A 26,848-nucleotide genomic window follows, 5' to 3' on the forward strand; every position below is an offset into this window, starting at 1 on the left:
CAGGCTTATTGCTAAACGTCGTTCACGTGAGTCGGTTACCCCACTACTGAGAGAACTGCATATGTTAAGAATCCGCGAACGAATTAACTTCAAGATTCTTTTGTCAACTTTTAAATGTTTGCAAAATATTGCACCGCTTTATCTTCAACAGTTGATAACGGAATACCTACCTTCCCGGAACTTGCGGTCAAACAACAAATTACTTTTAATACCTCCTCCTGTCAATACACAATCTTATGGTACTAGAGCTTTTCAGTCAGCATCACCTCAACTCTGGAACAGTTTACCTGAATGTTTGAAACAAACAGACTCGCTAGACAACTTTAAATCCATGTTAAAAACTTATTTGTTTATTGAGTAGTTTTATGACTATGACTGATGTCTTAGCGTCTCTGAAACTGTACCTTCTTCTTCTTTCTTCTTCTTCCTTTTGTATTTTTTTTCCCTCCGTAGCGCTTAGAGACATTTCATGTGATCATGCGCTATATAAATGTTGTGAATTATTATTATGATTAAGTGATACTTGGGGCTTGGTGACTGTGAAAAAGTAAGGGATCTAGTAACATGCTCCAGATAAATAAAAAGTTGAAACAATTTAATGCAGGATGCAGTTTTCTTGTTCTTTTCCGAAATGGCCTAAAGCAGGGTAAGATTTGTGACTCTAGTGACATTTTGCTGAGCAAATCCTCTTCCTCCAAGACTCCCACACCACTTAACATACCTTCAATGTGACAGATTGTCCTATGGCTCGTCCCCATATCCCCAGTGAGTGTGCACTCAGTTTTCTTCTCTACTCCACTATCGTTATAGCCTCCCTCATTCCTCCCACTCAATTTTCTTCCCATCCACACACGATTTAGCCAAACAGTGAAGCTCACGTTAAAGGCTTCTCTTTGGCAGAAAAGTGTCATGAGGTGAACCAGCTGCCTCGATTGAGATGCACAGTTTATTATAACACAGTAAAATGCTCTCTCCATGCCAGCTCAAGGTGCATTGTGGATATCATGGCCAGATTTGATATCCATTTTCTTTTCTTTTAAGCCTTTGAGCTGCATAACACTAGCAGTAAATAGTGATGGAGAGAGATAAAGATTGACCTAATAGCCAGCAAGGGGAAATTCCTGAAATAGAGTCATAAGGCAAGGAAGGAAATCCCAGTGAGTGGCTGATGGCTTTGTGCTGGCAAGCAGAGAAGACAGTATCTGCCTTTTGAGATGAGTATGCAGACGAATGTTTGAAGTGTGTGAAATGTAATTATTTCCACACCACTAGGTAATGAGCTAGTGAGTATCATCACACGGTTACTACAAGGCAAAGTTGTCAAAATTTGACGAGAAATCGCATGGAGTAGAAGCTGTAGAATGTATATTGATGGAATAAATCATTCAAGGTATTGGTATTAAATCCTCACCAAATTCAACATTCCTTTACCACTTACCGGTGTGATATATTAGGAACTTTATAGGCAACTGTGCATTCCTGATATCATACGTGTTAACTCTTATTGCGAAGCAATTCCTTACATGTACCTCTCTGCTTTCTTTATGTTGCAAGTATAAAATCTGCAACATGTAGATATCATGATTCAGCATAGGATTGCCACACAGAAGCTTTAAATTCACATTAAGGCTTGACATGAACTTGTTCTTTTTTGTCCACCCAAACCATCATTTTTTTTTCTTGGTGCCCCCCCCCCAAAAAAAAAAAAAAAATCAAGAAAAGCATTAAAATGCAATTTGATAAAATGTTAAGATAATGGTATACAACAACCATATGAGGAAGTGTGTCAAATACCATTTACTGTGACTTAGAAGTAAGGAAGTCAAAATTTAAATGATTTTGATAGAATATTGAAAATAAAATTTTAATAATTTATTATTACACGTATGCGAAAATTGGCAGGTTTGTTTAGGGGCTTCAAATGTCATGTTGGCTGACTGTAGCTTAGTCTAACATGTTTGATATTGAATGGAGGCATAAACATGAATCCATGACACCACATATAGTAGGGGGCCTTGCATGTGTTATTTTTGATTTTCAGTTCAAGTTGATGTAAAAGTTTAATTTTTGGTACCATTGTAAAGGTAATTGTATATAGATCAATTTTGGTTCGAGTGTCAAGCACACAAGTAAGAAATACTCAAAATGGCCGCCAAAATCCAAGATGGCCGCCAACTTCTAGACTTTTGTTAAAAAATTGGATAAAACTCTCCATTTGAAGTGATTTAAGTGCTGAACCTGATATTTTCAAGGGTAATGAGATTATTGGACACATTTAGAAATAAAAACAATTAATGCCTTTTGCTTAATTTGCATAAATTTACATAAATTCCATTTTCTAAGCTTTTTCCGTAAAAAATACAATTATTTAGAGACAAAATGTATATAAAAAATGAAATAATCACAAGGAAATGATAATAGGGAAAGAATTACAGCGAAGTCTTCCAGAAATGTCCTAAAATACATTTTCAGCACATCCGATGAATAGGAGGTCAATAGCTCCATGTTTTACAGAGGCATTATACTCCAAAGAAAGGTCTTGGAACTGCTAGCGCACCCATTTGAAGTGATTTAAGTGCTGAACCTGATATTTTCAAGGGTAATGAGATTATTGGACACATTTAGAAATAAAAAACAATTAATGCCTTTTGCTTAATTTGCATAAATTTACATAAATTCCATTTTTAAGCTTTTTTCCTTAAAAAATACAATTAATCTAGACAAAATGTATATAAAAAATGAAATCATCACTTTCAAGCAATGTATCAATACATTGCTTTGAAAGTGATTGCTATAGAGAATCAGAGCGTATGTGAGTTTTGTCCTGGCAGCTCATATTACAGGATATAACAGTAGTTGTTGAATTCATGTTCATGGAATACAGCAGTGAACACAGAAATGTACACATGCACGTTACATGATCAGGAGTTGATATTTTCACATGTTGTTAGATTTGCGAATAGTACCCAGATCGCAGAATTCCCACAAATAACCCCAGGAAAACAGGTACGGTATGAAGTCTCATTAATAAAGATTGTCTTTGATGCGTTTGAGGTGACAAAAAATGATGTCAAGTATCAAAACTAAATGCTGTCGCGATTTATACAGCGACTGGGCTGTGTATAGTTAGTGTACAGTGTATTTACATAATATGCACAGCCCTGTACAGTGTATTTACATAATATGTGTATGCACAGGCCTGTCACATCATTATCACAGCAAGTCATGACTGGTACTCTTAGTGGTCTCAGTCTGTTGGCCCCTGGCTGGGCCCCCTGCCTTGGGCCAGCACTTAGGCTCCTGGCCTCGGCCCGGCCTTGGGCCCCGTGAGCCCCTGGGCCCCTGGGCCACCGGGCCCCTGGGCCACCCCCCCCCCCCCCCCCCCCCCCGGGCCTGGGCCCACTTGGGCTCTGGGCCCCTGGTTCTGGGCTAAGGCCCGTGGCCTTGGGTCCGGCCTTAGGCCCCGCCTTTGGCCCGGCTGTACTTTGTACATGGTCTATGTGAAATCAAGCTTGTCTGTAACTGTATAATTACAAATAATTACAAATAATCACAAATGATCAACAGGTCCATAATATGAATATATAAATATATGAATATATGATTATATGATTATATGAATATGTGAATATATATGTGTATTATATAACTGTGATCAGGCGTTCTGTTACGGTGTCAGATCTGCAGTCATTCATGTATAGCAAATTTTATGCATACGTACGTATAAATGGCATACATTCATGTGTACAGTATGCTACACTACCGCTATGAAGTAACTGAATGCTCTACCGAGAAAACCGTTCCTTACTGGTAAAATATTGTCTTACCGATCTGCTTTCATTCAAGCATTACCGTTTGAAAACCGTTGCAAAGCTGACATGACTACCGGGAAAATACTCACGTAAAGAGAGGGCTTACCGTTGGCACAACTTTTACCGTACCGTACCGTTGTTACCGTACCTTTACCGATAGCGCACGAGTACTGCAGAGCGCGCACGCCCGCAAATCTGTACTTCTACCAAAGATAGTACAGTTGAACCTCTCGTATCCGGACAAGTCGGGACTGGGGCTCATCCGGATAAGGGATTTGGCCGGATACGGGAGACTCAATGCTTTATACATGTACAATGTACATAGACATACACATGTACTGATGTAGCCCATTGTAGTACCACATGTAGTAATGTGTATACTGCAACCTTTTCATTGTTACACTCAGTAACAGACCCCCAAATAGAGGTTCGTGTTTGCAAGAATGAAATCATTTTTAAAAATAAATTCTTGGGATGATTTACCTAAATAATTATTAGGAAATGTATCAAGTAACGTTAGATCTTGAAAATAAACAGTACGAGTCGACGAAACTACGCTTCAAAATTCGATCATCACGGCTCGGCAAAGTCGACTGTAGGTCGCCATTGTTAGATGGTCTCCCTCTCTCTCTTTGTGTGTACTGTGTGTGAACAATTTTTGAGTGTTCAATATCATTCGTTGCTCAGCCAATGACTCGAAACAATGCATGTCTATCCAGTCACATCGACGGCTGTGTATGGACCTATATGTGGCAATGCGATATGAGAGGACTCGAACGCATAATCTGTCCATGTTCTTGCGATGATTCGGGAATGTTTAGGGATGTTAAAATGTCTGAAGGTAGCAATTGGGAAGAAAATTTGATGTAATGTATGTTAATCATGTTGGAAGTAATGTGTAATTCATGTGTGTTTGTGTAGGATTTCTCAAGGAGTTGGGAATCCCCCTTTCCTCCCGTAATTATAAAAAAAAAAAAAAAACCAGGGGGAGATTGCGTCCAGATAATAGAGAGATCCGGATAAAGGGAGGCCGGATAAGAGAGGTTCAACTGTAGATAACAAGATACGAAGGCGCGCGATAAAAATGGACACATTATGGCTACCCTACATGACGATACAAAAGAGAGCTAAGTACAAACTCAGTACACCTAGGAACATCATTCATTTCCAAAGGTAGTGGTATCTTTATTATCTTAAAAAGATTTAAAAATCATAGTCGTAGCTTTTTTTCGATTAAGGGGATTATTTTGAAGAACGAGATTTTAGAGTAATAAGGATTATTTCGTGGAGGTAAAAAATTGGCAACAACATGATCTCACAATCAAAACGCTTGATAAACAACAACAACATCTTCAAAGACAGCGCGTCTCAGGCAAAAGACACACATCACCTGAGACGCGCTGTCCCTGAAGCCACTGCTGCTGTACATATCAAGCGTCAAGGCAGCGCGTATCAGGTGATGTGCGTTGAAATGATCATATTTAACATATTATTGATTAACTTCTATTGTTTGGTGGATAAGATTTAGAGGCAAGATAGAAAAAAAAAGAGCTTGTTAAACAGATTGAAATCGGCCCTGAAGATTATTTTGCAACACTGTACGTGGCAGCTGCTGGAATGCATGCAGTTATGATGCACTGAGCCATGAGTTATAAATTCTACTCCCCCTTCCTAAATGAGAAAAACACAAAATTACCAAATTTTGATGGCCTGCAATGCTCCCCTCTTCCTGATGAGAAGAGCACATATTCAGGCTCACATACTTACAAATAATCCACTGGTGGCCCCAGGCCACTGCTAAGTACATGTACCAAGTTTTGATTTATGGTTAGGATTTCAAGCTCCTAGAGTAAAGGATGCACCATAAAAATCATCTCCAAGCTGCACACTGTCTTGATATACCGTGGGGCCAGTGCTGGAAACAAAAGACTGCCGAAAACCTGATTATGGCTATTGTAATAAACATATTCACAACCATTCACCAGAAAGGAATCTGTAAAAGTAGAAATTTTCGCGGTGTGGAAATTTTTGCACAACCAGATGCTAGCATGAAAATGAAAGCATGCGAATATTTTTGCATGCCATATGTTCCAGTGCTGTTAATGTCCTGATTCTGCAGAATTAAAAACACATGAAATCCATCTTACCCCGCCGAGCATGAAAAATTACTTGTGCAAAAATATCCACTTTTACAGTAGCTTAGAACTTGGAGATACTGGTAAACATTTAATGTGCCTTGGTAATGTCCATGATCAATGCTATCCTGATGACTTTTGCTGCTACACTTATCAGTAGTAATTGTTTCATTGAGCTGGGCCCCGTCTTATAAAGACTTGTGATTGATTCAAATCAATCACAACTTTACGATTGAATGCAAATCCATCTTATAAAAAAGTTATGATTGAAATTAAGATGGAGAACTGCAATCAATCAATCACAGGTTGCGATTTATTGCAGCTTTCAAGAGATTTGTGATTGATTGATTTCTATCACAAGTTTTATAAGACCAGGGGTCTGAAGACAGGGCCCAGGAAGTGACTTGACACAAGAGAAGCTTTTAAAATTGTATAATGTCTGTTTTTCAGAATTTGAGTCCATTAGATAATATTATTTATAACCAAATCATCAATTCCATTGTATTTTCAGCTCCAAATGTTTACAATTGTTTCATGTAAAGTGTCTGGACCTCACACACTTTGATTGGATAAGCAATTTCATGTACTGATTGTATTGCTGAGTTACTATGACAGAAATCTATTGCAAAATTATGTTTATAGCTCCTATAAAAAATGTTAAAAAATTAATATGTGAATATTTTGAAGAAGCTGAATGAATCCTGCATAATCTTAACAATTATCTTGTAGTACATGTATGGCTGTTATGGTTGTATGGATTTTTTTTTGTGTGTCTTTGTTCATAATAAAGCATTTTTCACAATTTCTTCTGGGATTTCATCCTTCATTTGTGAGGTTTATGGCAAGAGGAATAACACAAGTCAATAGAAATAGTTCAGAAAGGAGATGAGGAAACCTTGACAGACAAGATTCATGAATGCCGGATAAAAGCAACTTTTACAAGTGAAGAAAATGACATGGAAGAGAGGGAATCAAATACAGCTTAGTGCTGTCAAATTTAGCACTCAAGTACAATCAAGGATCATTCAAATCAATTCCTTGGTAGCCCTACTGTGTGCTTCATGCAGATAGCTCTCTTCCAGCCTGCCTGCAGGTCAGTGCACTCTTGAGGAGGAAGTTAACAGCAGCTTGCAGTCGGAGTTATTGATATTTCAGTCATTTCAAATACTCGGCCATTTGTGCATGCTAGTGCTGGATGGGGTTTGTTATGTCCTTGAGTTTTCTCCTTTGAATACTATGATAACTACTTCATAATTGTTTGCAGTCTGTAAAAATATTACACTGTATTAGGTATTAAACTGCATCAATAGATTACACTGATAATTACAGTGAACCTTTGATAGAGATATATTAGCCAGACAAATCATATATATACACAAAGAATATACATAGGATCCAACTTCGTTGTCATGTGATGAAATAAGTTGTTTCTTTCATTTGTGCATAATGATTCTTGTTACAAATTCATATGTGACCCGCGACAACAGTTTCAGGCAAAAGTTGCATGAGCAAATTCCTTCCTAGGTGAGGTACAAAGATTTTGACCATTATTTTTTTTATTTTTGCAGAAGTAGAATTTTTCATATGTTCTGTACATCTATACTAAATTTCATGGCATTTAAAGACGTAGGTTTTCCTATTGAAAATGAAATTTTAAACACCCTATATTGGATCGCACTCGTCAATTTCGATCTTCTTTTGAACGCCGAGCGCCGAACGTTGCATCTCCCATGCGATTGGCTAGTGCGTCTCACACATTTATATAGTTTGGCTTTTGGAGACACGTCTCACAGCGTTTCGGGAATGTTTTGTCCACGCGTGCATGCTCCATTGTTGTTGCTACAATAGATACGCTCGCTGTGTAGTGTATGCTCTTCATTTGGCTTTCTGTCCGAGCTCATCTATATTGCAATGCTCAACCATGCATGGAAGTGAAACACAAAGTGAACAGTAGCACTAACTTCCAACATGAAAACATATACATGGGGAACATGGTTTGAACACATCAGAGTAGCAAATTGCCACACAAATCGTGCAGTGCGATCTGACACTCACCTGTCAAATGCAGCAAAATGACATAATCATGTAAAGAAAACTTATAAAATTCATGAAATCTGACAGTATGTGCTTGTAACCATTAGTAAATATAACAACAGGTTGACTGAAAGGACAACAGAGGAGAGGGAAGGAGCGCAGTTATAAATGACGCGATATTCAAATACAACATATATTAGTGCTAAAACATCAAGATTGCACCAAATTATAGCCATGTTTGTTTGTTTGTGTCTTTACACCCCCGCCACACATAGCGTGAAGGGGGTATATAGGAATCACCGTGATGTTCGTCGCTCGGGCGGTCGGGCGGTCGGTTGGTCTTTTGCAAAATCTTGCGTCGCGAACTCCTCCTACAGTTTTGAAGCAATTTAAATGAAACTTAGGGTAAATGATGATATTGAGGTATAGATGTGCAAGACATGTTTTTTTGTGTTTGTCAGACAATGCGTTGCCATGGTAACCATAGTTTTACCAAAACCTTGTGGATTGAATAACTTCCATAGTATTTAAGCAATCAATTTCAAAATTGGTATCTATGATGATCTTGACTGATCTATAGGTGTAGTTATGCAAGACACTCTGTGTTTGTACTTGACAAAGCGTTGCCATGGTAGCTGCATGTTTTCTTCAAAATCTTGTGGAGTAAACAACTTCCACAGTTTTGAAGCAATTGAAATCAAATTTGGTAGGCATTATGGCCTTGAGGCACAGATGTGGAACACATAATTTTTGTGTTTGTTTGACAAAGCATTGCCATGGTAACCATAATTTTACCAAAACCTTGTGGATTGAATAACTTCCACATCATTCAAGCAATTAAGGTCAAATTTAGTATGTATGATGATCGGGAGGTGTAGTTATGCAAGACACCAATGTGTTTAATATAAGAAAAATGTGTTGCCATGGTAACCACTCATTTTTGTATCAAATTGAACCATTTAATCTATGAAGGTGAAATTTGGTGTGTATGATGCTCTTTAAGTGTAGTTTTGCAAAATGTCCTTTGTATTTGTATCGGACAATGCGTTGCCATGGTAACTGCATTTTTTTTTTAAAATCCTGTGGAGTGAACTTCTTCCACAGTTTTCAAGCAATTGAAACCAAATTTGGTAGGCATTATGGCCCTGAGGTATAGATGTGGAACACATAATTTTTGTGTTTGTCACACAAACCGTTGCCATGGTAACCACAATTTTACCAAAACCTTGCAGATCGAATCTTTTCCATCATTCAAGCAATTAAAGTCAAATTTAGTATGTATCATGATCTAGATGTGTAGTTTTGCAAGACACAAATGTGTTAGTTTAAGGAAAATGTGTTGCCATGTTAACCACTAATTTGTATCAAAATAAATCATTCAAGCTATGAAGGTCAAATTTGATGTGTATGATGGTCTTTAAGTATAGTGATGTTGGGGGAAAGCATGTTTCCATTTGCTGTAAGTTTTATACTCGGTGTCAACTCTGTAATTGTAGAGTAAACTGAAATTATTCTGTTTCCATTTCGACAAGTGCACAAACTTGGTATTAACGTCATTACCCTTTATGACATCACATACTGTAAAGCAACACTAGGGGCGGGGGTATTAATCACCTTCAGTGATAATTCTAGTTTTATATGGTGAACAACTTCGCACAGTGCAACACATGCTTAAAGAAAAAAAATAACAGGAAATGTAACCCTTGTCAGCTCTAGCAATGTTTATTTTTTCTGCCTATGAAAGGGTGCTCAATTATGAAAAAAAAAACATGAATAAACAAATCAACCACAAAACGTTATGTGTAAAGATGTGGATACGAATGCGCCACATGCTCCTGTTACGTGTACACATGGGCATGACGTGTGGATGCCATAGGACAATGCGTGCACCATACACATGTACACCAGGAGGCTTGCAATTGAATAGTGCAATCATCGTATCCGCCATCTTGAAAGACATAATGGTATTAAACAAAGCCGAGCAAAACGCATTGTGCATTTCGGCTCCTTACGCTGAGTTCCGAGGAAATGTCCGAGAAATTTGACTCTCAGTGAGCCAATCAGAAGGTGCTGCGGTTGTGAGAGGCAGAGCTTAATCTCAATTCTCGCTATCGCCAATGACGTAAAAAGTACCCGAATGTGGCTTTTTCGTCAAGATTTAGTGCACTTCCGGGACTGGGGCACTTCCGGCGTGGGGCATATTTTGCACAGCGCTAGCGTGCGCATATGTGTACCTTACCTATAGCGCCGCGCCGACCACGGATACTAGTACAGTAGGCAGCTGTACCCGAGCCAGCAAGTGGCCAGGCCTGTACCGTGATACTCGTACACTGTAGCTATAGCCCCCGCATTGCCCTAGGCCGGCCTTGCATTAGCATGCACCACCATACAAGTTAAAGCTAACACATACCGGTACGTCGTACTGCTTGATCATGTGATCGATGTGCACATCACTGATCAGTCATCTCTGCATACGCTGAAAATATGCTGGAAAATATTCACCCACCTGGATATCGTCATGGAATGCCCATCTTTTTTTATTTGTTCTCTGTCGAGGTGTCGCGAACACAATTGGGAATGAACCGTGATCTCGAACTTATCCTGTCTCCGAAGCAATTTCTTCCAAGCAAGTACTACGTACACTACTGCGCTGCGCTGTAGAGTCACCCCCAAACTTCACCCAGGCGGCCACGTCACGTCTTGCATGCCAGTAAGGGACCTATTTCTGTAGAATTTGTTCATTTATTGTCGTGCGAACAACACATGGCAGCTTTGCAGTAGCAACCCATAGTCGTATTAACAGCAATTTCTTAAGAATGGAGAAATTTCAAATCATATTAAAGCTAAAATTCAAGTCGAGAAAACAGTAAGTACAAGTAGAATACAGTCGGTTGTATGTGTAAATAGCATTAGTCACGTATCACGTGCGTACGAACGGAAGTGACTTTGCTACCGGACTATCCCATAATGCACCATAAATGACGCTTAAATCAACATCCGGGTACTTTTTACGTCATTGGCGATAGCGAGAATTGGCACCAACATACGGATGGGTGATTCTCACCTCACATCGCTGCTCGGATATTGTCTTTGAGCAAGAGGAGAATCTTTAAAGCCTGTTTTCTCGCAATTTTGTCAGGCTAACAAATTAAAAAGTGCTTTGTATTTCGCTTTTGATGTGCCCACTTACGATGCCGAAGAATACAAGTGTTTTATATCAGTGCAAAGCTTTAGAAAATGGGCAATGTGACTCAATGAAAAAAATGAATTTTCAAAATTCCTGACTTTTGCCTCAAACTGTTGTTGCAGGTCACATATGAACCCTTTACGAGTGCAAGTGCTAAGCTTAACTTGCCAAGCTTTTTCAACAGCATTCAGGAAGCCATCTATACTGACTTGACCCTGTCGTAAAGGCGGGATGTAACAAGCTTAGATATACTACAAGAAAATAATATTTGCGTGCTTTTATTTTTGCACTAGTTTCATGTTGCATGAAATGCGTCAAAATTTCTACAACGCAAAATATCCACTTTTGCAGCATCCCAATTACGTGATGGCAAATGTACTTTAAAACTAAGCAACCATACTGGGCCAATTCTAGAGGATTCTCTCTTGTCTGTAATTTCTATAATGAGGTAATATTCTAACATATTTCAATATTTTCAAGAAATTTTAGTGTGTATTCATTTTCACATTACCAAAGAGCAAAATGTTTCTTGTCAGATTTTTGGATAGAGGTGATACTGGAGATTCTTTAACTATTCAATATCTATTTTCCACATGTGAAACCACTACACACATGTGCAGGTAAACGTCAGGTAAAAGTTTAATATTTGCAGTTACTTTTGACACTTTTTATGCATTTTAGAATAACTTTACAATGCTGCTGTCTGCGTTGTACGTATTGTTCTGACAGCTGCACTATCGTGTACTGTACATGTAATAAATCATGGACACAGGTATCATACTATGACCCACTGCCCAGTACAGCATACAGCTTCTATTGAAGCAAGAATCATTCTGTAATGTGTAAAAATGTCTTAAAATGTCTTCTACCAGACATTGCAGACTCAGATGTAAGTGTGATAGATTTGGAAATATCTAGGGTGAGTTTGGACATGTTTGAAAATCACTCATGAGGCGATGCGTCCTTGCGCAATGGCGCATGAGTATCCTTTGAAACCAAGCCAGGCTCATAATATGCATACAATGTACATAAGTGTGTGGAGACAACATGTCCATTCACAACGCACCGAGTACGTGCTGATGTTCTCAACAGCATGCCGCGTCCAGGCCCACAAACATTACATGTCAACGGCTGGTTTGTAGATCATTCTTGCCTAGCACAATATACACACTATCAGAATGCATGCATGACATCACAATTATAAGGTGAATTTCCAATGTTTTTTTACAGCTGCCCAAAAGTAGTAAATATCAAGAAAGTTGATGGCAACTCAAAAAGGATGTGGGCAGGGACATGAAACACACTTTTTTGTATATTTTCATCAGCATTTTGAAAAATAGTAAATGGTAAAAAAAAAAAAAAAAAATGGATGCAGTGCCAAAATCAAATGTGCATGGGGGCAACAACTACATAAACTTTATTCTAATTAATGATATATAATTTGTATTTGTTTTTACTGTAGTGAAGCTGTTGAGGGAAATTGAAGCATTGTTCCCTAAGTGTCAGTATTAAGGCCTTAGAATGGGAGTTAAGCACAAGGTCAACTACTCTAGAAGTGATTTTGTTTTTATCTTTCATGTGTAATTTGGCATTGAATACAAACATATTTTGAGGTTGTCTGTTTTTCATCCACCCATGCTTCAGTATTTGTTATTAACCCATTCAAACTTAGGAACGAGAAAGGAACCCCATATATTCAAAATCACAAAGTTGCATGTTCTTAAATAAACCACAAGACATCAATTACAGCCATTTTTGGACAAATCAAAGAAAGTCTTATATTTCTCTTTCTGTACAATGCTTTTAACCCGTTGAGGACAAGTGCCGAGTATACTCGGGCAAGTGTTAATGGGAAATGCGTGTTTTAGCAAAATCAGCCCATCCTCAACGGGTTAAGTAGATTTTAATCAACAGAACTGCCAAATCAAGCTTTTAGAAAAAGTCAGAAAATGTGTAGATGTTCTTAGTGGGATAAAAATTGTGCAAAATGTACGTGTCTGAGGCTGGAAGTCAAAAATTTAAAGTCCTGCAAGAATTCTTCATTATGTAATGTCAGATACATGGGGGGGAAAAAAGAAGTTTGATATTGAGAAAAGCTACTTTTAAACTAAATAGAAGTTGCATTACCAGTGATTCAGTTTTGGACTTAGTGTATGAAATGTTAGTGGTCAGAGGATGGGAATAATGTATGATGGAGAATTTGTGATAAGTTCGTTTGGATCAAAGCAAAAAAAAAAAAGAAAGACTTTTTTTTACATTTTAAAGCAGCTCTGCAATCCTTTGTTGGGGAGGGTCATCAACAAATTATGGATATTATTTGATTGGTAAATTCAGAGTAGGGGGTGGTGGCAGTTATTGAGCTGTGCATATGATGCAGGTCTAGCCTTTGATTAACAAAGCAGGTCAGTCTGCCTTTCATGGCCGCCAGCTTTATACCTTCTCATACTTCGACCGGAAAATTGAGAGCGGCCTTTCGTGGTCTGCGGGGTGCAATAATGCGGAATTCATGATGCAGTGAATTGAAACGGAGAGGTAAAATTGTGTGCAGCTTAGACTTTGCCAGACACAGAGGGCTGTGGCATGATTATTTAGGTTGCACGGCCCAAGATAGAATGGAGAGCCATGCATTTGATTTGTTTTCCTCCCACATTCATCATTTTGAAGATAATGGAGGAGAGGGAATTGAATTCTGAGTTTGATGTAGTGTTTCATTGTTATGGCCTTTATTTTGTCAATCTGGTGGTCTAATGAAAGCACTTTTGGGGTGTTTAAATATACAATCACTGGTCAAAGTGCAGTATGTCTTAAATGTATGATTATTAAGTGTTTTGAATGAAAAAACTGTATACTGACACAGAAACAGTGGTGGCATTGAAAAAACCATGAACACTGCCAAATGTTCATCTATTGCTGTATACTGTGGTTTGCATCTTTTCCTGTTGTAAAGAATAGAGAGGAAAGATGAGATTCAAGGGGTGTAGATACACATGTAGCTGTTTGGCGCCACGTGAATTACATTCAATGATTGACTGTTAGCATGATTGATCCATATGTTCAGTTTGTTTTTCAATGCAATGTAAGAGTACTTTTCTTTTTGCAGTGCACCTTGAATGCAGAAAGCAGAAAAAAGGGCAAAATACTATCAAACCAGGTTCAGTATATTGAAGGGAAAAAAATCAAAATAGAACAGTGTCTAGGAGATCAGTAGTTACTTGAAAATCTCCATCTTTGCAGAAACAAATGAATTAGATCAAACTCAAAAAAAAAAAAAAAAGAATCAATTCAGCCATTTCCATTAGTTGAAGCACCACATGAGGGTGTCATGTCCATGAGTTGATATGAGTAATGCTGTCAACTCTTATTCTTTATTATTAGAAATGGCTAACAAGGGTCATATATTGAGCATGACATTAAGCACATGTCACACAGTATTTGGATAGCTCTTGTATTCAAACAGCTTACCGGTATTCAATTTCTAAAGGAGATGTTTCTCATTGTTATGTCTCTACCCAAAAGGGTGCCAGAAGCATTGTATTTAGGTAGCTGTTTGTCCGTCTGTCCCATACATGTATCTTGCTATGCAGACTGAAGACAGCCTGCTCCATGGATTTTCTCCTACATTGTAAGTGGTACCTCTGTTAAAAGACTTATCTTATCACACTATTGTCAAAAAAAAAAAGTGTTGTAGAAAAACTACAAAAAACAAACAAACATGATTTCCCATTAATTTCTTTATCCCAAACCGTAGACTTGTGTAGAAGAGTAAATACATATTGACGAGGTTGACCTGTTTCACCTATTTTGAGTCCTTATGTTATTGTAAAATCAGGGCATGTGACTCTTTGTTGGTTTTGTGATGCATTGTCACACATTTAACTTAATGAGAAACTGGGAGAAAGTATATCTTAAGCGGAAGACACACAACTAGAGAGGGAAAAATTCAAGTATTAGGGTGGGAGATTTTGTGAAAATGGCATCAAAGCAGTTGAGTTGGAGTCTCTGCAGTTAAAATGCTATACCTGTAGCTTGCTTGTGTTTTGCACTTATGCTCCTGGTAACAATTTCTCAGAGTCAATTGTTAGTCATACAGGTATTCAATAAGACATATTAATCCATATCAACAGCCTTTCTCCCTATCCCATCACATTTTACACGTCCATCAATGGTTGAAGTGGGACCTTGTGTGCATGTTAGTGTACTAAGTGCAGGTGCTACCATGTGTGATGGATGGCAACAGCAACTGAAACCATGGTCAGATGATGATGTCATCACAGACCTGTTATGAAAACACACAGATTTATGCACAAATTAAACCTCGTGTGTCCAGAGTGGAGAAGATAATTCAGTTTGCATATTGTGCAGTAATTTCCTATTATATTTAGTCTTTAAGGATGACTGAAACATGTATGAGACAGTGTTTATGTGGTTGGCTGTTGTCTAATGAAGATGTGAAACAATGTAAAATCTACTGCAGCAGTCTGTTGTGACAGAAGATATGATCTATTCAGAGAAAAAAATACTTGTGCAAGAGCAAATCTATTGTTGAGTTCCAACTACATTAAGCCTCGACGAAAGCAAAACATGCTCTGTAGAAGTTAAACTACTTTGGAAATCTGTGAACTCTCCAATGTTTCGGTATCAGTTCAGCTGTACATTGTAGAAGAATCTACAGTATACTTTGCTTTGCACATTATCTGTAAAGAGTGTTGCCTCCTCGTATAAGACATAAATGGCAACTGTGGTAAGTACTTTGTGGTGTCTTGATTACATTGAAGTTGCTCAGACATATGATTTCAATTTATATTATTGACCTTGAGTGGGATCCATGTTTCCTGTGCATTAAAGATATCCCCTCATCTGTATTACAAAGCCCACTGATGTACATAACATAATGATTGTCTAATACCAAGACATTGATTCTTTATTCTACAGCTGCTGTGGTTGAAGGGACCATATTTTGTATGCATGGAGGTCTTTCTCCAGACCTCAGCAATGTTGATCAGTTGAGACACATCAACCGGCCACTGGACATCCCAGATCATGGGCTAGTTTGTGATCTGCTCTGGGCAGATCCAGATGAGGTAAGTAAAGAGGGTTTGTATGATTATCTATGCTGTTGTTTTATTTGGTTTTTATATTTTCAAGAATCATTTTCTATTAAAAATAAAATCACCCCCACCCAGAAAAAAAAAAACTCCCTTGAGAACATGCCGACAGTCGAAGGGTTTCAATCTACATATCAATTGTATTGAATGAGAAGTTTAAAGTTTTAGCCTTTTACAAACTCTGTGCTGTGTGGTAGTGTGCTACACAGGAAGGAAAAAAATCCTTGCACAAATGTTTTAAAACACTGAAAAATCATTTAATTTCCTTGGTATTTGTATGTAGCTACCATGGAATCACCACTTCTGTATGGGATATACATTTCATTGGATCAGTATTGTTTGATGGCATTGCCTCATGTGCAACAGTTGCTGTAGAATACAGTGTGCCTCATAAGTTGTATGTCACTGTATAGTGTACCCTATGCTTCAGTGGCGTAAACGGTATATGTTTCAAACCTGTGAATGCTGAAAGACGCAGCTACCTACATTGTAGTATTGGCAGTCCCAACCAAGCACTTCACACTGTATCAGATGTGTCCAAATAAACATTTTACCAGTGTGATTGAGGATTGGTGATAGCGATGCTGTGTAAATTGTTTAATGCAGTGGTTATCATTCCCAGCTGAATGGCTGCCCTGTTTACTGCAACGTTCCATCTGGAAACTAGATACCTGTTTGTGAAGGAATGACATTTAGGAATGCAGGGCATTTGTGTACACCACCAGGGAATAGTATAACCACAAGCCACCGTGTACTGTGCTTAGGCAGAGTACCCTTGTAAATGGACCCTGCTTTAGTTGCATCTGTGGTTTGGTGGATTCTCATACTACATAACAACACAAATCCAACATCAATATCTGGTGTGTGCTGCTCTTACCACACGTGTCATGTCATAGAGGGGAAAAGAAGCAGGGTATCAAGATAGTAGTAGACACCCCACTGCCTCTCATCAGGGAGGGAGACAGATGGATTGACTGTATAGGCCAGGATTCAAGGGAATGGATAGATTGGATGAGAGAAATGTACCTCTGGATTTAAAATGACAGCCAGTGCTTTAAAGAGAGAGAGAGAGAGGAAAAAAACTCTATTGTACACCATAGGACTGTGTTGTAATATGTACAGCGGTATAACAGTTTATACAAAGAAAGTACTTTCTGTGTGTAGATTAGGTGGGGAACTCTCCCCCCCCCCCCATATATATAAAAAAAAAAAATCCTTTTTTTTTTTTATATATAGCATAAACAGAAGGTGATACAGAATCTACAAGTGCTTTCACTATACTGGAATGATAGAATGTTACCAGTTGATAAACGACTCTATCATAGCCATCAAAAAATTTAGATTCAAAACCAAATATCGTCCGTGAAGAATGATAAGGGCGTTAAGTTGCCTCTAAACCCATAGTGTTCGGGACACCTTAACGCCCTTCTCATTCTCAACAGACGACATGAAGACAATACCCAGAAATTTATTGCTTGATAGATGAACATACACACATTTCTACTGTCTTGTGATCGAAAAGATTTAATGGGGAACAAACAAATTAAAATAACTGCAGGATGTGTCATAAAATATCTCACACACTTTGCAATATCAAAAGTTGTTTATACACATTTGTTGATACAGTTTATTTGGAAAGACAGACAGGACACTCTATACAGAAGTACAAAAATCTCACAGAAAATCAAGTACAAAAAAAAGATAAATGTGTACACATTCAATAGAAATTTCCCTGGAGAATGATTGAAAAAGGCTTTAAGGTGTAGATTTCCAAAGAATAGGCCATTGATCAAGGGGTAAAAGTTCTGAGGTCTTATAGAGAGCACCTTTTTGTCATTATGTACCTAAATTCACATTTGTCTTGTGTGTTGGAATGAGGCATGCCTTAGGCAATGGAGAAAAAATGTAAAAACAGATGTAAATTGCTCTCTAGGAGTGATTGCAAGGGCTGCAGTCATGACACATTGAGATATAATAGCTTTTATTGATAAGCTGAGAACCATTGCTTGATTTCCATATCTCAAATCACAGAATTTTCTGAAATCCATTGACAAAGACAACAGAACACAAGGTTGCGCCTGTTATAAAGACTGCATTTTGCTGTTCCTTGAAATGCAAGCAGTTCTTAACATAGAATAATATCTTGCTTTGAATTCAAAGGTATAGAATGAATGGGTGTGTGTGTGTGTGTGTGTGTGTTCTTATGCTACATTGCAAAATCTACAAAACCTGCCAGAAAAGACTTCTAAGTTAAAGTTAAATTCAGATGAAGAAATAGAAGAAGAAAAAAGGGATTCTCAGCATAAAAATCATATTCAACTCATCCAGATTGGATGTTTTCATCCCATCAAAATGTGTTACACAGGAGTTCTATTTATATTTTATAGAGAGTTTCAATTTAAGAGTCTTTTAGTAAGCCTTTGTTGTTCATGGAAAAATAGTGGAATTACCCTCTCTGAAGACTTGGTTCATTCCTGAGCAACATTTTATTCATGATTATGTCAAAATTTCATAGCTGCTAGTTATTGTAAAAACATGAATTTTTGCGGTACATATATATATATATATATATATTCTTTTTTTTTTTGCTTATTTTGTGCTTCTTCTGGTTAGCATGAATTTTAAAACCTGTGAAAATATCTTCATAATTTTCTCTGCACATTTGATTGGGTTGATAATTGCGCAGCAGGAATTAAGAACCCGCAAATATGTTTTTGATCACACAAAAATATTGATATTTTACAGTATTGTACTGTTTATATTTTGTAGATTTCATGCACCCTTCCAAATGTATCATGGCTGGAAAAAAGGCAAACTGATCTGAGACTGAATAATAAAGGGTCTTAACTCGCTGAAGACTAGTCATGAGTATTTGCGGGCTGGGGTAAATGGGAAGTGGGTTTGATAGGAAAATCAGTCCATCTTCAACGGGTGCAGAAACCTGTTAAAACTCTTAACATTGATTTCAGACCTTTAATTTCAGATAAATGAAATGTAACTCTTCAGCTTCCATGTATTTGTACTGTTTTGTTTTTCCATTTATTTTTTTTAAATTTTTTTATTCTTATTTGTGGCCAAGCATGTGCAATGAATTCTCTGCAAATTTTCAGAATTTGATTTCTACTTTGAGTGAACCTGGGATTGCAAAGGCTGGAAGTTTAATTAACTGAAATTTGATATGAGAATGTGCTGAAACGGGATGTCAATCCTTTGTAAAGGAACACTCCTATTTTTCATAAAATCCTCTCCTGCTTTGTTCTGGGTTTTTATAGAAATCTCCCATAACATGAACAACCATAGATTGCAAGTTATGAAAAGAGTCTTATAATGTACATGTAAGTCAAACTATTCAGATCGCATGCACCTGTAGCTCGTGATATGACTTGACAAAGGAATGAAAAGGCAACAATATATTAGCATGCATGCAATATTGAATAACACACAGTAAACCATGTTGGTAAATTTTTCTAGGGGGCACTAAGATTATCCAGATTTCTTTCCCTACCCATGCTGGTGGACCTTAAGTGCAGTACTAAATTTATTCAATGAGGGAATTTTCATCGCAAAGGAATTTCAGTATTGTTTGCATGCAGTGTTGTTTTGATTGACTGTACGCTTCAAACAAGATTGTTCAAATTAACTTGTTCCTTGAGGTAGACATTGAAATTCAAGCTTGAAAACATTACACCACTCTTATTACAAGATTGTTTTTTGTTGTTCTTTGATTATCAAAAGCACTGAAAACATATTTTCTATTTGCATGGTGTTTTTAATTACCTCTGCTGTTGGAAAGTGCTTTAGTCAAAGTATACTTAAATTTCATGCACAGTTATAATGATGGAGAGATTGTGACTATTCATATTGGAAGAAAAACAGAAATCCCTTCAGAACTTTACTGCAAATCTAGCAGCTTATGAGCTGAATGTGCAATGAGCTCTCTGCAGCTCCAATAATTAAATCATCAGTCAAGGTGAAACCAAAGTGCTGCAGTCCTCACATTTTTTTTTTCTCACACTGTGCATCATGATTCACCTATTCACTACCATAAAATTATACATTTTCTTTACAAGTTGGAATGTTTTAATCACTAAAATCTCATATCATCAGCTGAGAACCAGAAGGGCAGTATTACATTCTAATATTTCAGCACAAATAAAGCAAAACAATCACTTTTCATGAAATAAAAAGTTTACTAAATCAAAAGTGGATAGATTTATAAACAATGTTCCAAATATCAGGCAAAGTAATACTCTTGCAGGTTTTTATCTGTAACATTTTACTGAAAATGAAAACAATTTAGAATTGATGCCATAATGTAGAGGAGATCAAGCTCTACAGTGTGATACCAATATTAAAAACTCATTACCCCTCAAAGTGGGGTAACACAGGAACAACACACATACACTGTGAGGATGAAAAATTATGCATAAAGCATTAATACTGCATTCATAGAATCAACAGGCGCCCGACCGTGTCATATACCATTCACTGTGGTGTGTATCTCAACTTTCATGCGGTATGACAGTAGTATTCCCCTGAAAAATTTGATCACATGATTGTGGATCTAGAAGTAATTGTATGCTGCAGAGCATACTAGAAACGTATCTGTCCTCCTGCAGCTATATATAGCTTGTTCCTATGTAAACGGAGATGAGAAAGGCAAGGCCTACAGGCAAATGGTCTTTGCTCATCAGTTCATCTACATCTCCTAAGGCCAACCAGTCTATAGTAGGAAAAGTTGAGGCAGAGTTATTGAATACTTTACGATTTTGTTACACACATGACCTACAAGTTTGTCTAAGTACATGTATCATAAAGCTGTCAATGCAAGAATTGGGAAATTGATGAAGATTTTACACGATGTAAAAAAGAAGTGTCATTTGAAGGCATTTTCTGTGAACATGACAGTAACTGCCACAAACCTACTACTGTGCAATTGTTTTATTAGCTTTAAATTCTTTCTTTTAATTCTGGGGAATGTTTGTGTTGCTCTTACACAATTTGGCACATAACTGATACCTCAACAGTGTCCTCTGCTATCTAGATGGATACCAAGTTTAGTGCCCTCATAGATATACATGTATGTTACAATAAAGAATTAGAACATTAAAAAATCTCCTCCTTTATCATTTCAGTTGGATGCTGATTATTGCGATTCCACTGCTGCCACCATGCTAGTTAAGAAGGACACAATTAAACAATTTCATTGCAGTTCTCCAGGAACTTTAACACAAGAAGCAACTCACAGACATGGCCAGCATACAAAAGTGCACCATAACACAAGAGGTGACACAACCAATTGCAAAATATTGAATTTGCCATCTTATTTCTGTGTTACTTTGGTGTTTAATGACCAGATTGAGTTTCCCAAATGTAAACTACCATAAGCTGCCATTGTTCTGTAGAGTCCACAGGAGAACAGTATGAAATTGTGCTCTATGTTAGAGTTCATTGCAGTGTGACTTGTGATATGGCTACTTTAAGGCTGCTTCGACTAAGTGCCAATTTGTCAAAAACCTGTTACCTTTACTTTATCTGAATGACAGTCATTGTTTATGTAGCTCCCCTGCTGATTTACTATCGTCCATAATTGGCTAATTTGTCATAGAGAGCTTTTATAGGATAATTGCTCATAACTTCCAAAGGGTTGCGGCGTATATGCTATGCTAGCTAGGTGTGCTGTGAAACACTGCCCAGTTGGTTTATATAGCATGCTGTTTACCCAATATTCCCTTATCTGGAAACCGAACATAACTAATATCATACCCCCACCGACACATAGTGTGTATGGGGGTATGCTGTGGTTATTTTCGCAAGGGTTTGATTTTCGCAAATTTCGTGAATCACAGTTGGATCACAAATTTAACAACACGCGAAAGTGTCGCCATACACTAGAGTAACAATGCATGCAAGATAGTGTTGGTGTCAATTCGCGAAAACAACATCTCGCAAAAATGTTTGTGACCTTCTAATTCATGAAAATATCTGTACGCGAAAATAACAGCTTATGCAGTATAGGAATCACTCTGAGGTCGGGTGGCTGGTCAGTCAGTCGGTCCGTTGCAAAATCATGTGGATCAGACCTCCTCTCTCATTTTTTGAGCAATTGACCCCAAATTTGGCATGTGTGACCGCTATCATGTGTAGATGTGCAAGACACCCTTTTCGTTAGTATCACAAAATGCGTTGCCATGGCAACGGCATATTTTTTATAAAAACTTGTGGATCGAACTACTCTCTCATTTAATTACTAATTAACTTCAAATTGGGCATGTGTGACCACTATCAAAGGAAAATATGCAAGACACCTTTTTTTATTAGTATTGCATAATGTGTTGCCGTGGTAACATCAAATTTAGAAAAAAAAATTACAAAATGTTGTGGATCCAATTACTCTCTCATTTTTTGAGCAATTGACCCCAAATTTGGCATGTGTGACTGCTATCATAGGTAGATGTGCGAGACATCTTTTTGTGTTAGTATCGCATAATGCGTTGCCATGGCAACGGCATATTTTCATAAAAACTTGTGGATCAAAGTACTCCTTCATTTTTTGAGCGATTAAATCCAAATTTGGCATGTGTGACCGCTATCAAAGGAAGATGTGCAAGACACCTTTTTTGTTAGTATTGTATAATGCCTTGCCATAGCAATGGCAAATTTTAACAAAATCTTACAAAATGTTGTGGATCACAAAACTCGGTGGCCGGTCAGTCAGTCGGTCCGTTGCAAAATCTTGTGGATCAGACCTCCTCTCTCATTTTTTGAGCAATTGACCCCAAATTTGGCATGTGTGACCGCTATCATGTATAGATGTGCAAGACACCCTTTTCGTTAGGATCACAAAATGCGTTGCCATGGCAACGGCATATTTTTTATAAAAACTTGTGGATCGAACTACTCTCTCATTTAATTACTAATTAACTTCAAATTGGGCATGTATGACCACTATCAAAGGAAAATATGCGAGACACCTTTTTTATTAGTATTGCATAATGTGTTGCCATGGTAACAACAAATTTAGAAAAAAATCTTACAAAATGTTGTGGATCCAACTACTCTCTCATTTTTTGAGCAATTGACCCCAAATTTGGCATGTGTGACTGCTATCATAGGTAGATGTGCGAGACATCTTTTTGTGTTGGTATTGCATAATACGTTGCCATAGCAACAGCATATTTTCATAAAAACTTGTGGATCGAACTACTCTCTCATTTTTTTAGCAATTAACTCCAAATTTAGCATTTGTGACCGCTATCAAAGGAAGATGTGTAAGACACCTTTTTTGTTAGTATTGCATAATGCATTGCCATGGCAACAAATCAAAAAAAATCTTACAAAATGTTGTGGACTGAACTACTCTCTCATTTTTTTTTTTTTTTGCAGTTGACCCCAAATTTGGCATGTGTGACCGCTATCAAAGGTCGATGTGCAAGACACCTGTTTTGTCAGTATGGCATAATGCATTGCCATGGCAACGGCAAATTTAAAAAAAAAATATTACAAAATGTTGTGGATCGAAGTACTCTCTCAGTCTTATAGTAATTCAATTGAAATTCGGGATGTATGATCAAAGTAATTTGTAGCTGTGCAGGACACCTTTTTTATGCCTCCGCCACGAAGTGGTGCCGGAGGCATTATTTTGTTTGTGGATAAATCTGTTGCCATGGCAACAGTTTTTTTATACTAATCATACAAAAATATGAGGATTGACCTAACTCCATGAGTTTTTGAGTATTTGACGTGCATTTTGGCACATGTGACTACTACAGTATGTATACGTGCGAAACACATCTCCTTTTGATGTTGAAAAATGTTGCCATGGTAACAGCATATTTTGAATGAAAAATCATATAAAAATACTATGGATTCAGTTAACTCCTTCATCCTTTGCACACTTGATTTGAAATTTGGCACATGTGACCACTATGGTACGTAAATGTGCAAACTTGATCTTTCGTCTTTGTTGAACAATGCGTTGCCATGGTATGAAAATCATACAAAAATACTGTGGATTCAGATATCTCTCTCAGCCTTTGAGCATATGGCTTGAAATTTGGCACATGTGACCACTATAGTACTTAGATGTGCAAACTTATTCTTTCATCATTGTTTAACAATGCGTTGCCATGGTAATAGAATATTTTGAATGATAATCATACAAAAATATTGTGGATTCAGTTAACTCCCTTGTAAGTCTTTGAGCATTTAGCTTGAAATTTGGCACAGTGACCACTATAGTACAAAGAAGGCTTGTGCAAACTTAATATTTTGTCATTGTTGAACAATGCATTGCCATGGTAACAGAATATTTTGAATGGAAATTCATAAAAAAATACTGTGGATTTAGCTAACTCCCCGAGTTTCTGAGCATTTGGCTTGAAATTTGGCATTATATATAATGTGATTGCTATGGTATGAAGATGTGCAAATTTGTTCTTCTGTCACTGTTGAATAATGTGTTGCCATGGTGACGACATATTTTGATTGAAAATCATACAAAAATACTGTGGATTCAGTGATAACTCCCTCAGTCTTTAAGCATTTGGCTTGAAATTTAGCACATGTGGCTGCTATAGACCGATTCAAGCAACTGTTCATGGAAGTGCGCCCTCTTAAGGCGACGCCATAACTTGGGGCCAAACAGGCCGGGTCGGCAAGCGCCCTGCGTGGGTGGCAAGGGTGCCAGCGGCAGCCAGTGCTTTTACCACCCGGCGCCAGCCGGCCAGCTAGCTATCTCTGGCGCTGGCAGCGATCGACGCATCTGGATTTGTGACAACTAGAGTCTTCATTTTTTTTTTTCGCTAGCTAATTAAGAATAAATAAAATTAAACAACTTCTACCTACTATGAGCGAATGGGTAGATGACATACGGCTGTAGCCAAAACTTGAATTTCAAGGTAAATATCGGTACGATCCGTGAATGTTTGTAGACTCTACTTCTTTGGCGATGACTTGGGTACTCGCGTGTAGATAGTAAGCCCCGTATATTCACATTTGTGTAAGACTTGCAAGAGAATAAAAACCGCTGGGGAGAATTATTGCTAGTCGCAGGCAGACGTCTTGCTAATAAGCCTAGGCTGTTGACAAGTTAACTGATATAATTAAATACAAATAATGAATAAGAATCTTGAGCTAGATATGGCGCAATATTGCAAGCTATCAGTTAACTTAACCTTTTTAGGGCAGGCTTTTGCCTTTACTCGGTCGGGAGTGTCGGGCCAGCAGGGTAGAATCTGTCTAACGTTAGATCTTGTCTAGAAATCTAGGCAAGAGTCCAGGGGCCCGTTGCATAAAACTTACCATTGAATTTCAATGGTAACTACCGTCAAAATTAGGCATCACAGCCAATCAGCATCAAGGATTATAAAATTTACCGCTGATTTGAAGATTTACCGCTAGAAAGGAGCGGTAAGTCCAGCGGTAAGGGTTTTATGCAACAGGGCCCAGACTAGATTTAGACCTATTGACTTCTAGAACCCTACATCCTATATCATTTTCGGTTGTCGATAACTTCAGGCAAGCCTAACTGAGTAAACCAAACGGAATATAAATCTATGCGTTTCTAGCCTGTAGGTCTATATGCCTAAACTTAAGTTACGACTACGTCGCCTGATGTCTACAACCGAAACTTCTACTGTTTTAGGTCTAAGTAACCTTGCATAACATCACGTTAACGCCTAATATTATAATCTACAAAAGTGCTTTTCAAATCATACTTTCTTAGTATGATTATGAAACAGATGTTTGCCACCATCCATGGTTTAATATTTATAAGTATCACTTTATCAAAAGTCAAATTCAGAGTTCCAGGCCAAAATTAAATAGGCCTATGGTCAATTCAGTGCTGAACATTGAAGAAGTGAAAACAATATAAGAATTTAACGCATCTTGAAACATTTATTTAGCTGTAGTGTAGGCCGTAAAATGTTTGTCATAATAATAAAGTCTAGCCAGGAAGTGGATTCTAACTTTGGCAAGTAGGACACCAAGGATTAAAAAAAAAAAAAAAATCCCCCCAAAAATCGGTGAATTATCAAATTCTTTGATCTAAACTTGTCTTCCAAGATGAACAACATATTTTACGAATATGCAGTGATAACCTAATTAAATAGAGAATCTAGTAGACATAGTTTGTTTCGAAATCTGTGCATTTTTATATTGTTGTATTTCACTTAATTGTCTTTAATTTTGCCTTAATTTATCATGCGTCAGCGGTGTCTGAATTTCACACTCTGCCGTGCAGCTTCCATTTCCATTTTTTTTCTGTTATTTGTGCACCCAACAACTGCACAATGTGTTTTCCTGATCCTTCCTTTGAAGCTTTCAAAGTAGATCATTGTCAGAATCACTCAATTTGTCCAAAAGAAAGGCATTAAAGGCCGCTGAATGACTTTTCCACACAGTGAATAAACAATCACAATATTAGCGCGGCGCCCGCGGTCGCCGGCCGTGGCGCAGCGGCTGCGCCCGGCTAACTATGCGCGATGGGTACGCTAGGCCGCTGAGCTGCAAGTGCAACTCGCTGGGAAGCTAGCTCGCTGGAAGCCCCCGTTGGCCCCCAGTTATGGCGAC

General features: G+C 37.8%; 1 protein-coding gene across 1 annotated transcript in view; it reads left to right on the top strand.

Moving 5' to 3' along the window:
• The window catches only part of LOC140232051 (uncharacterized), a 61,932-nt gene that overhangs the window by 26,330 nt on the left and 8,754 nt on the right, over window positions 1–26,848 (top strand). Inside the window, exon 5 of the mRNA XM_072312203.1 lies at window positions 16,101–16,249. Coding sequence (XP_072168304.1) covers window positions 16,101–16,249 — 149 coding nt within the window. The remainder of the gene's footprint in view (window positions 1–16,100; window positions 16,250–26,848) is intronic.

This window comes from Diadema setosum, chromosome 8 (genome assembly GCF_964275005.1).
Source record: "Diadema setosum chromosome 8, eeDiaSeto1, whole genome shotgun sequence".
NCBI lineage: Eukaryota > Metazoa > Echinodermata > Echinoidea > Diadematoida > Diadematidae > Diadema > Diadema setosum.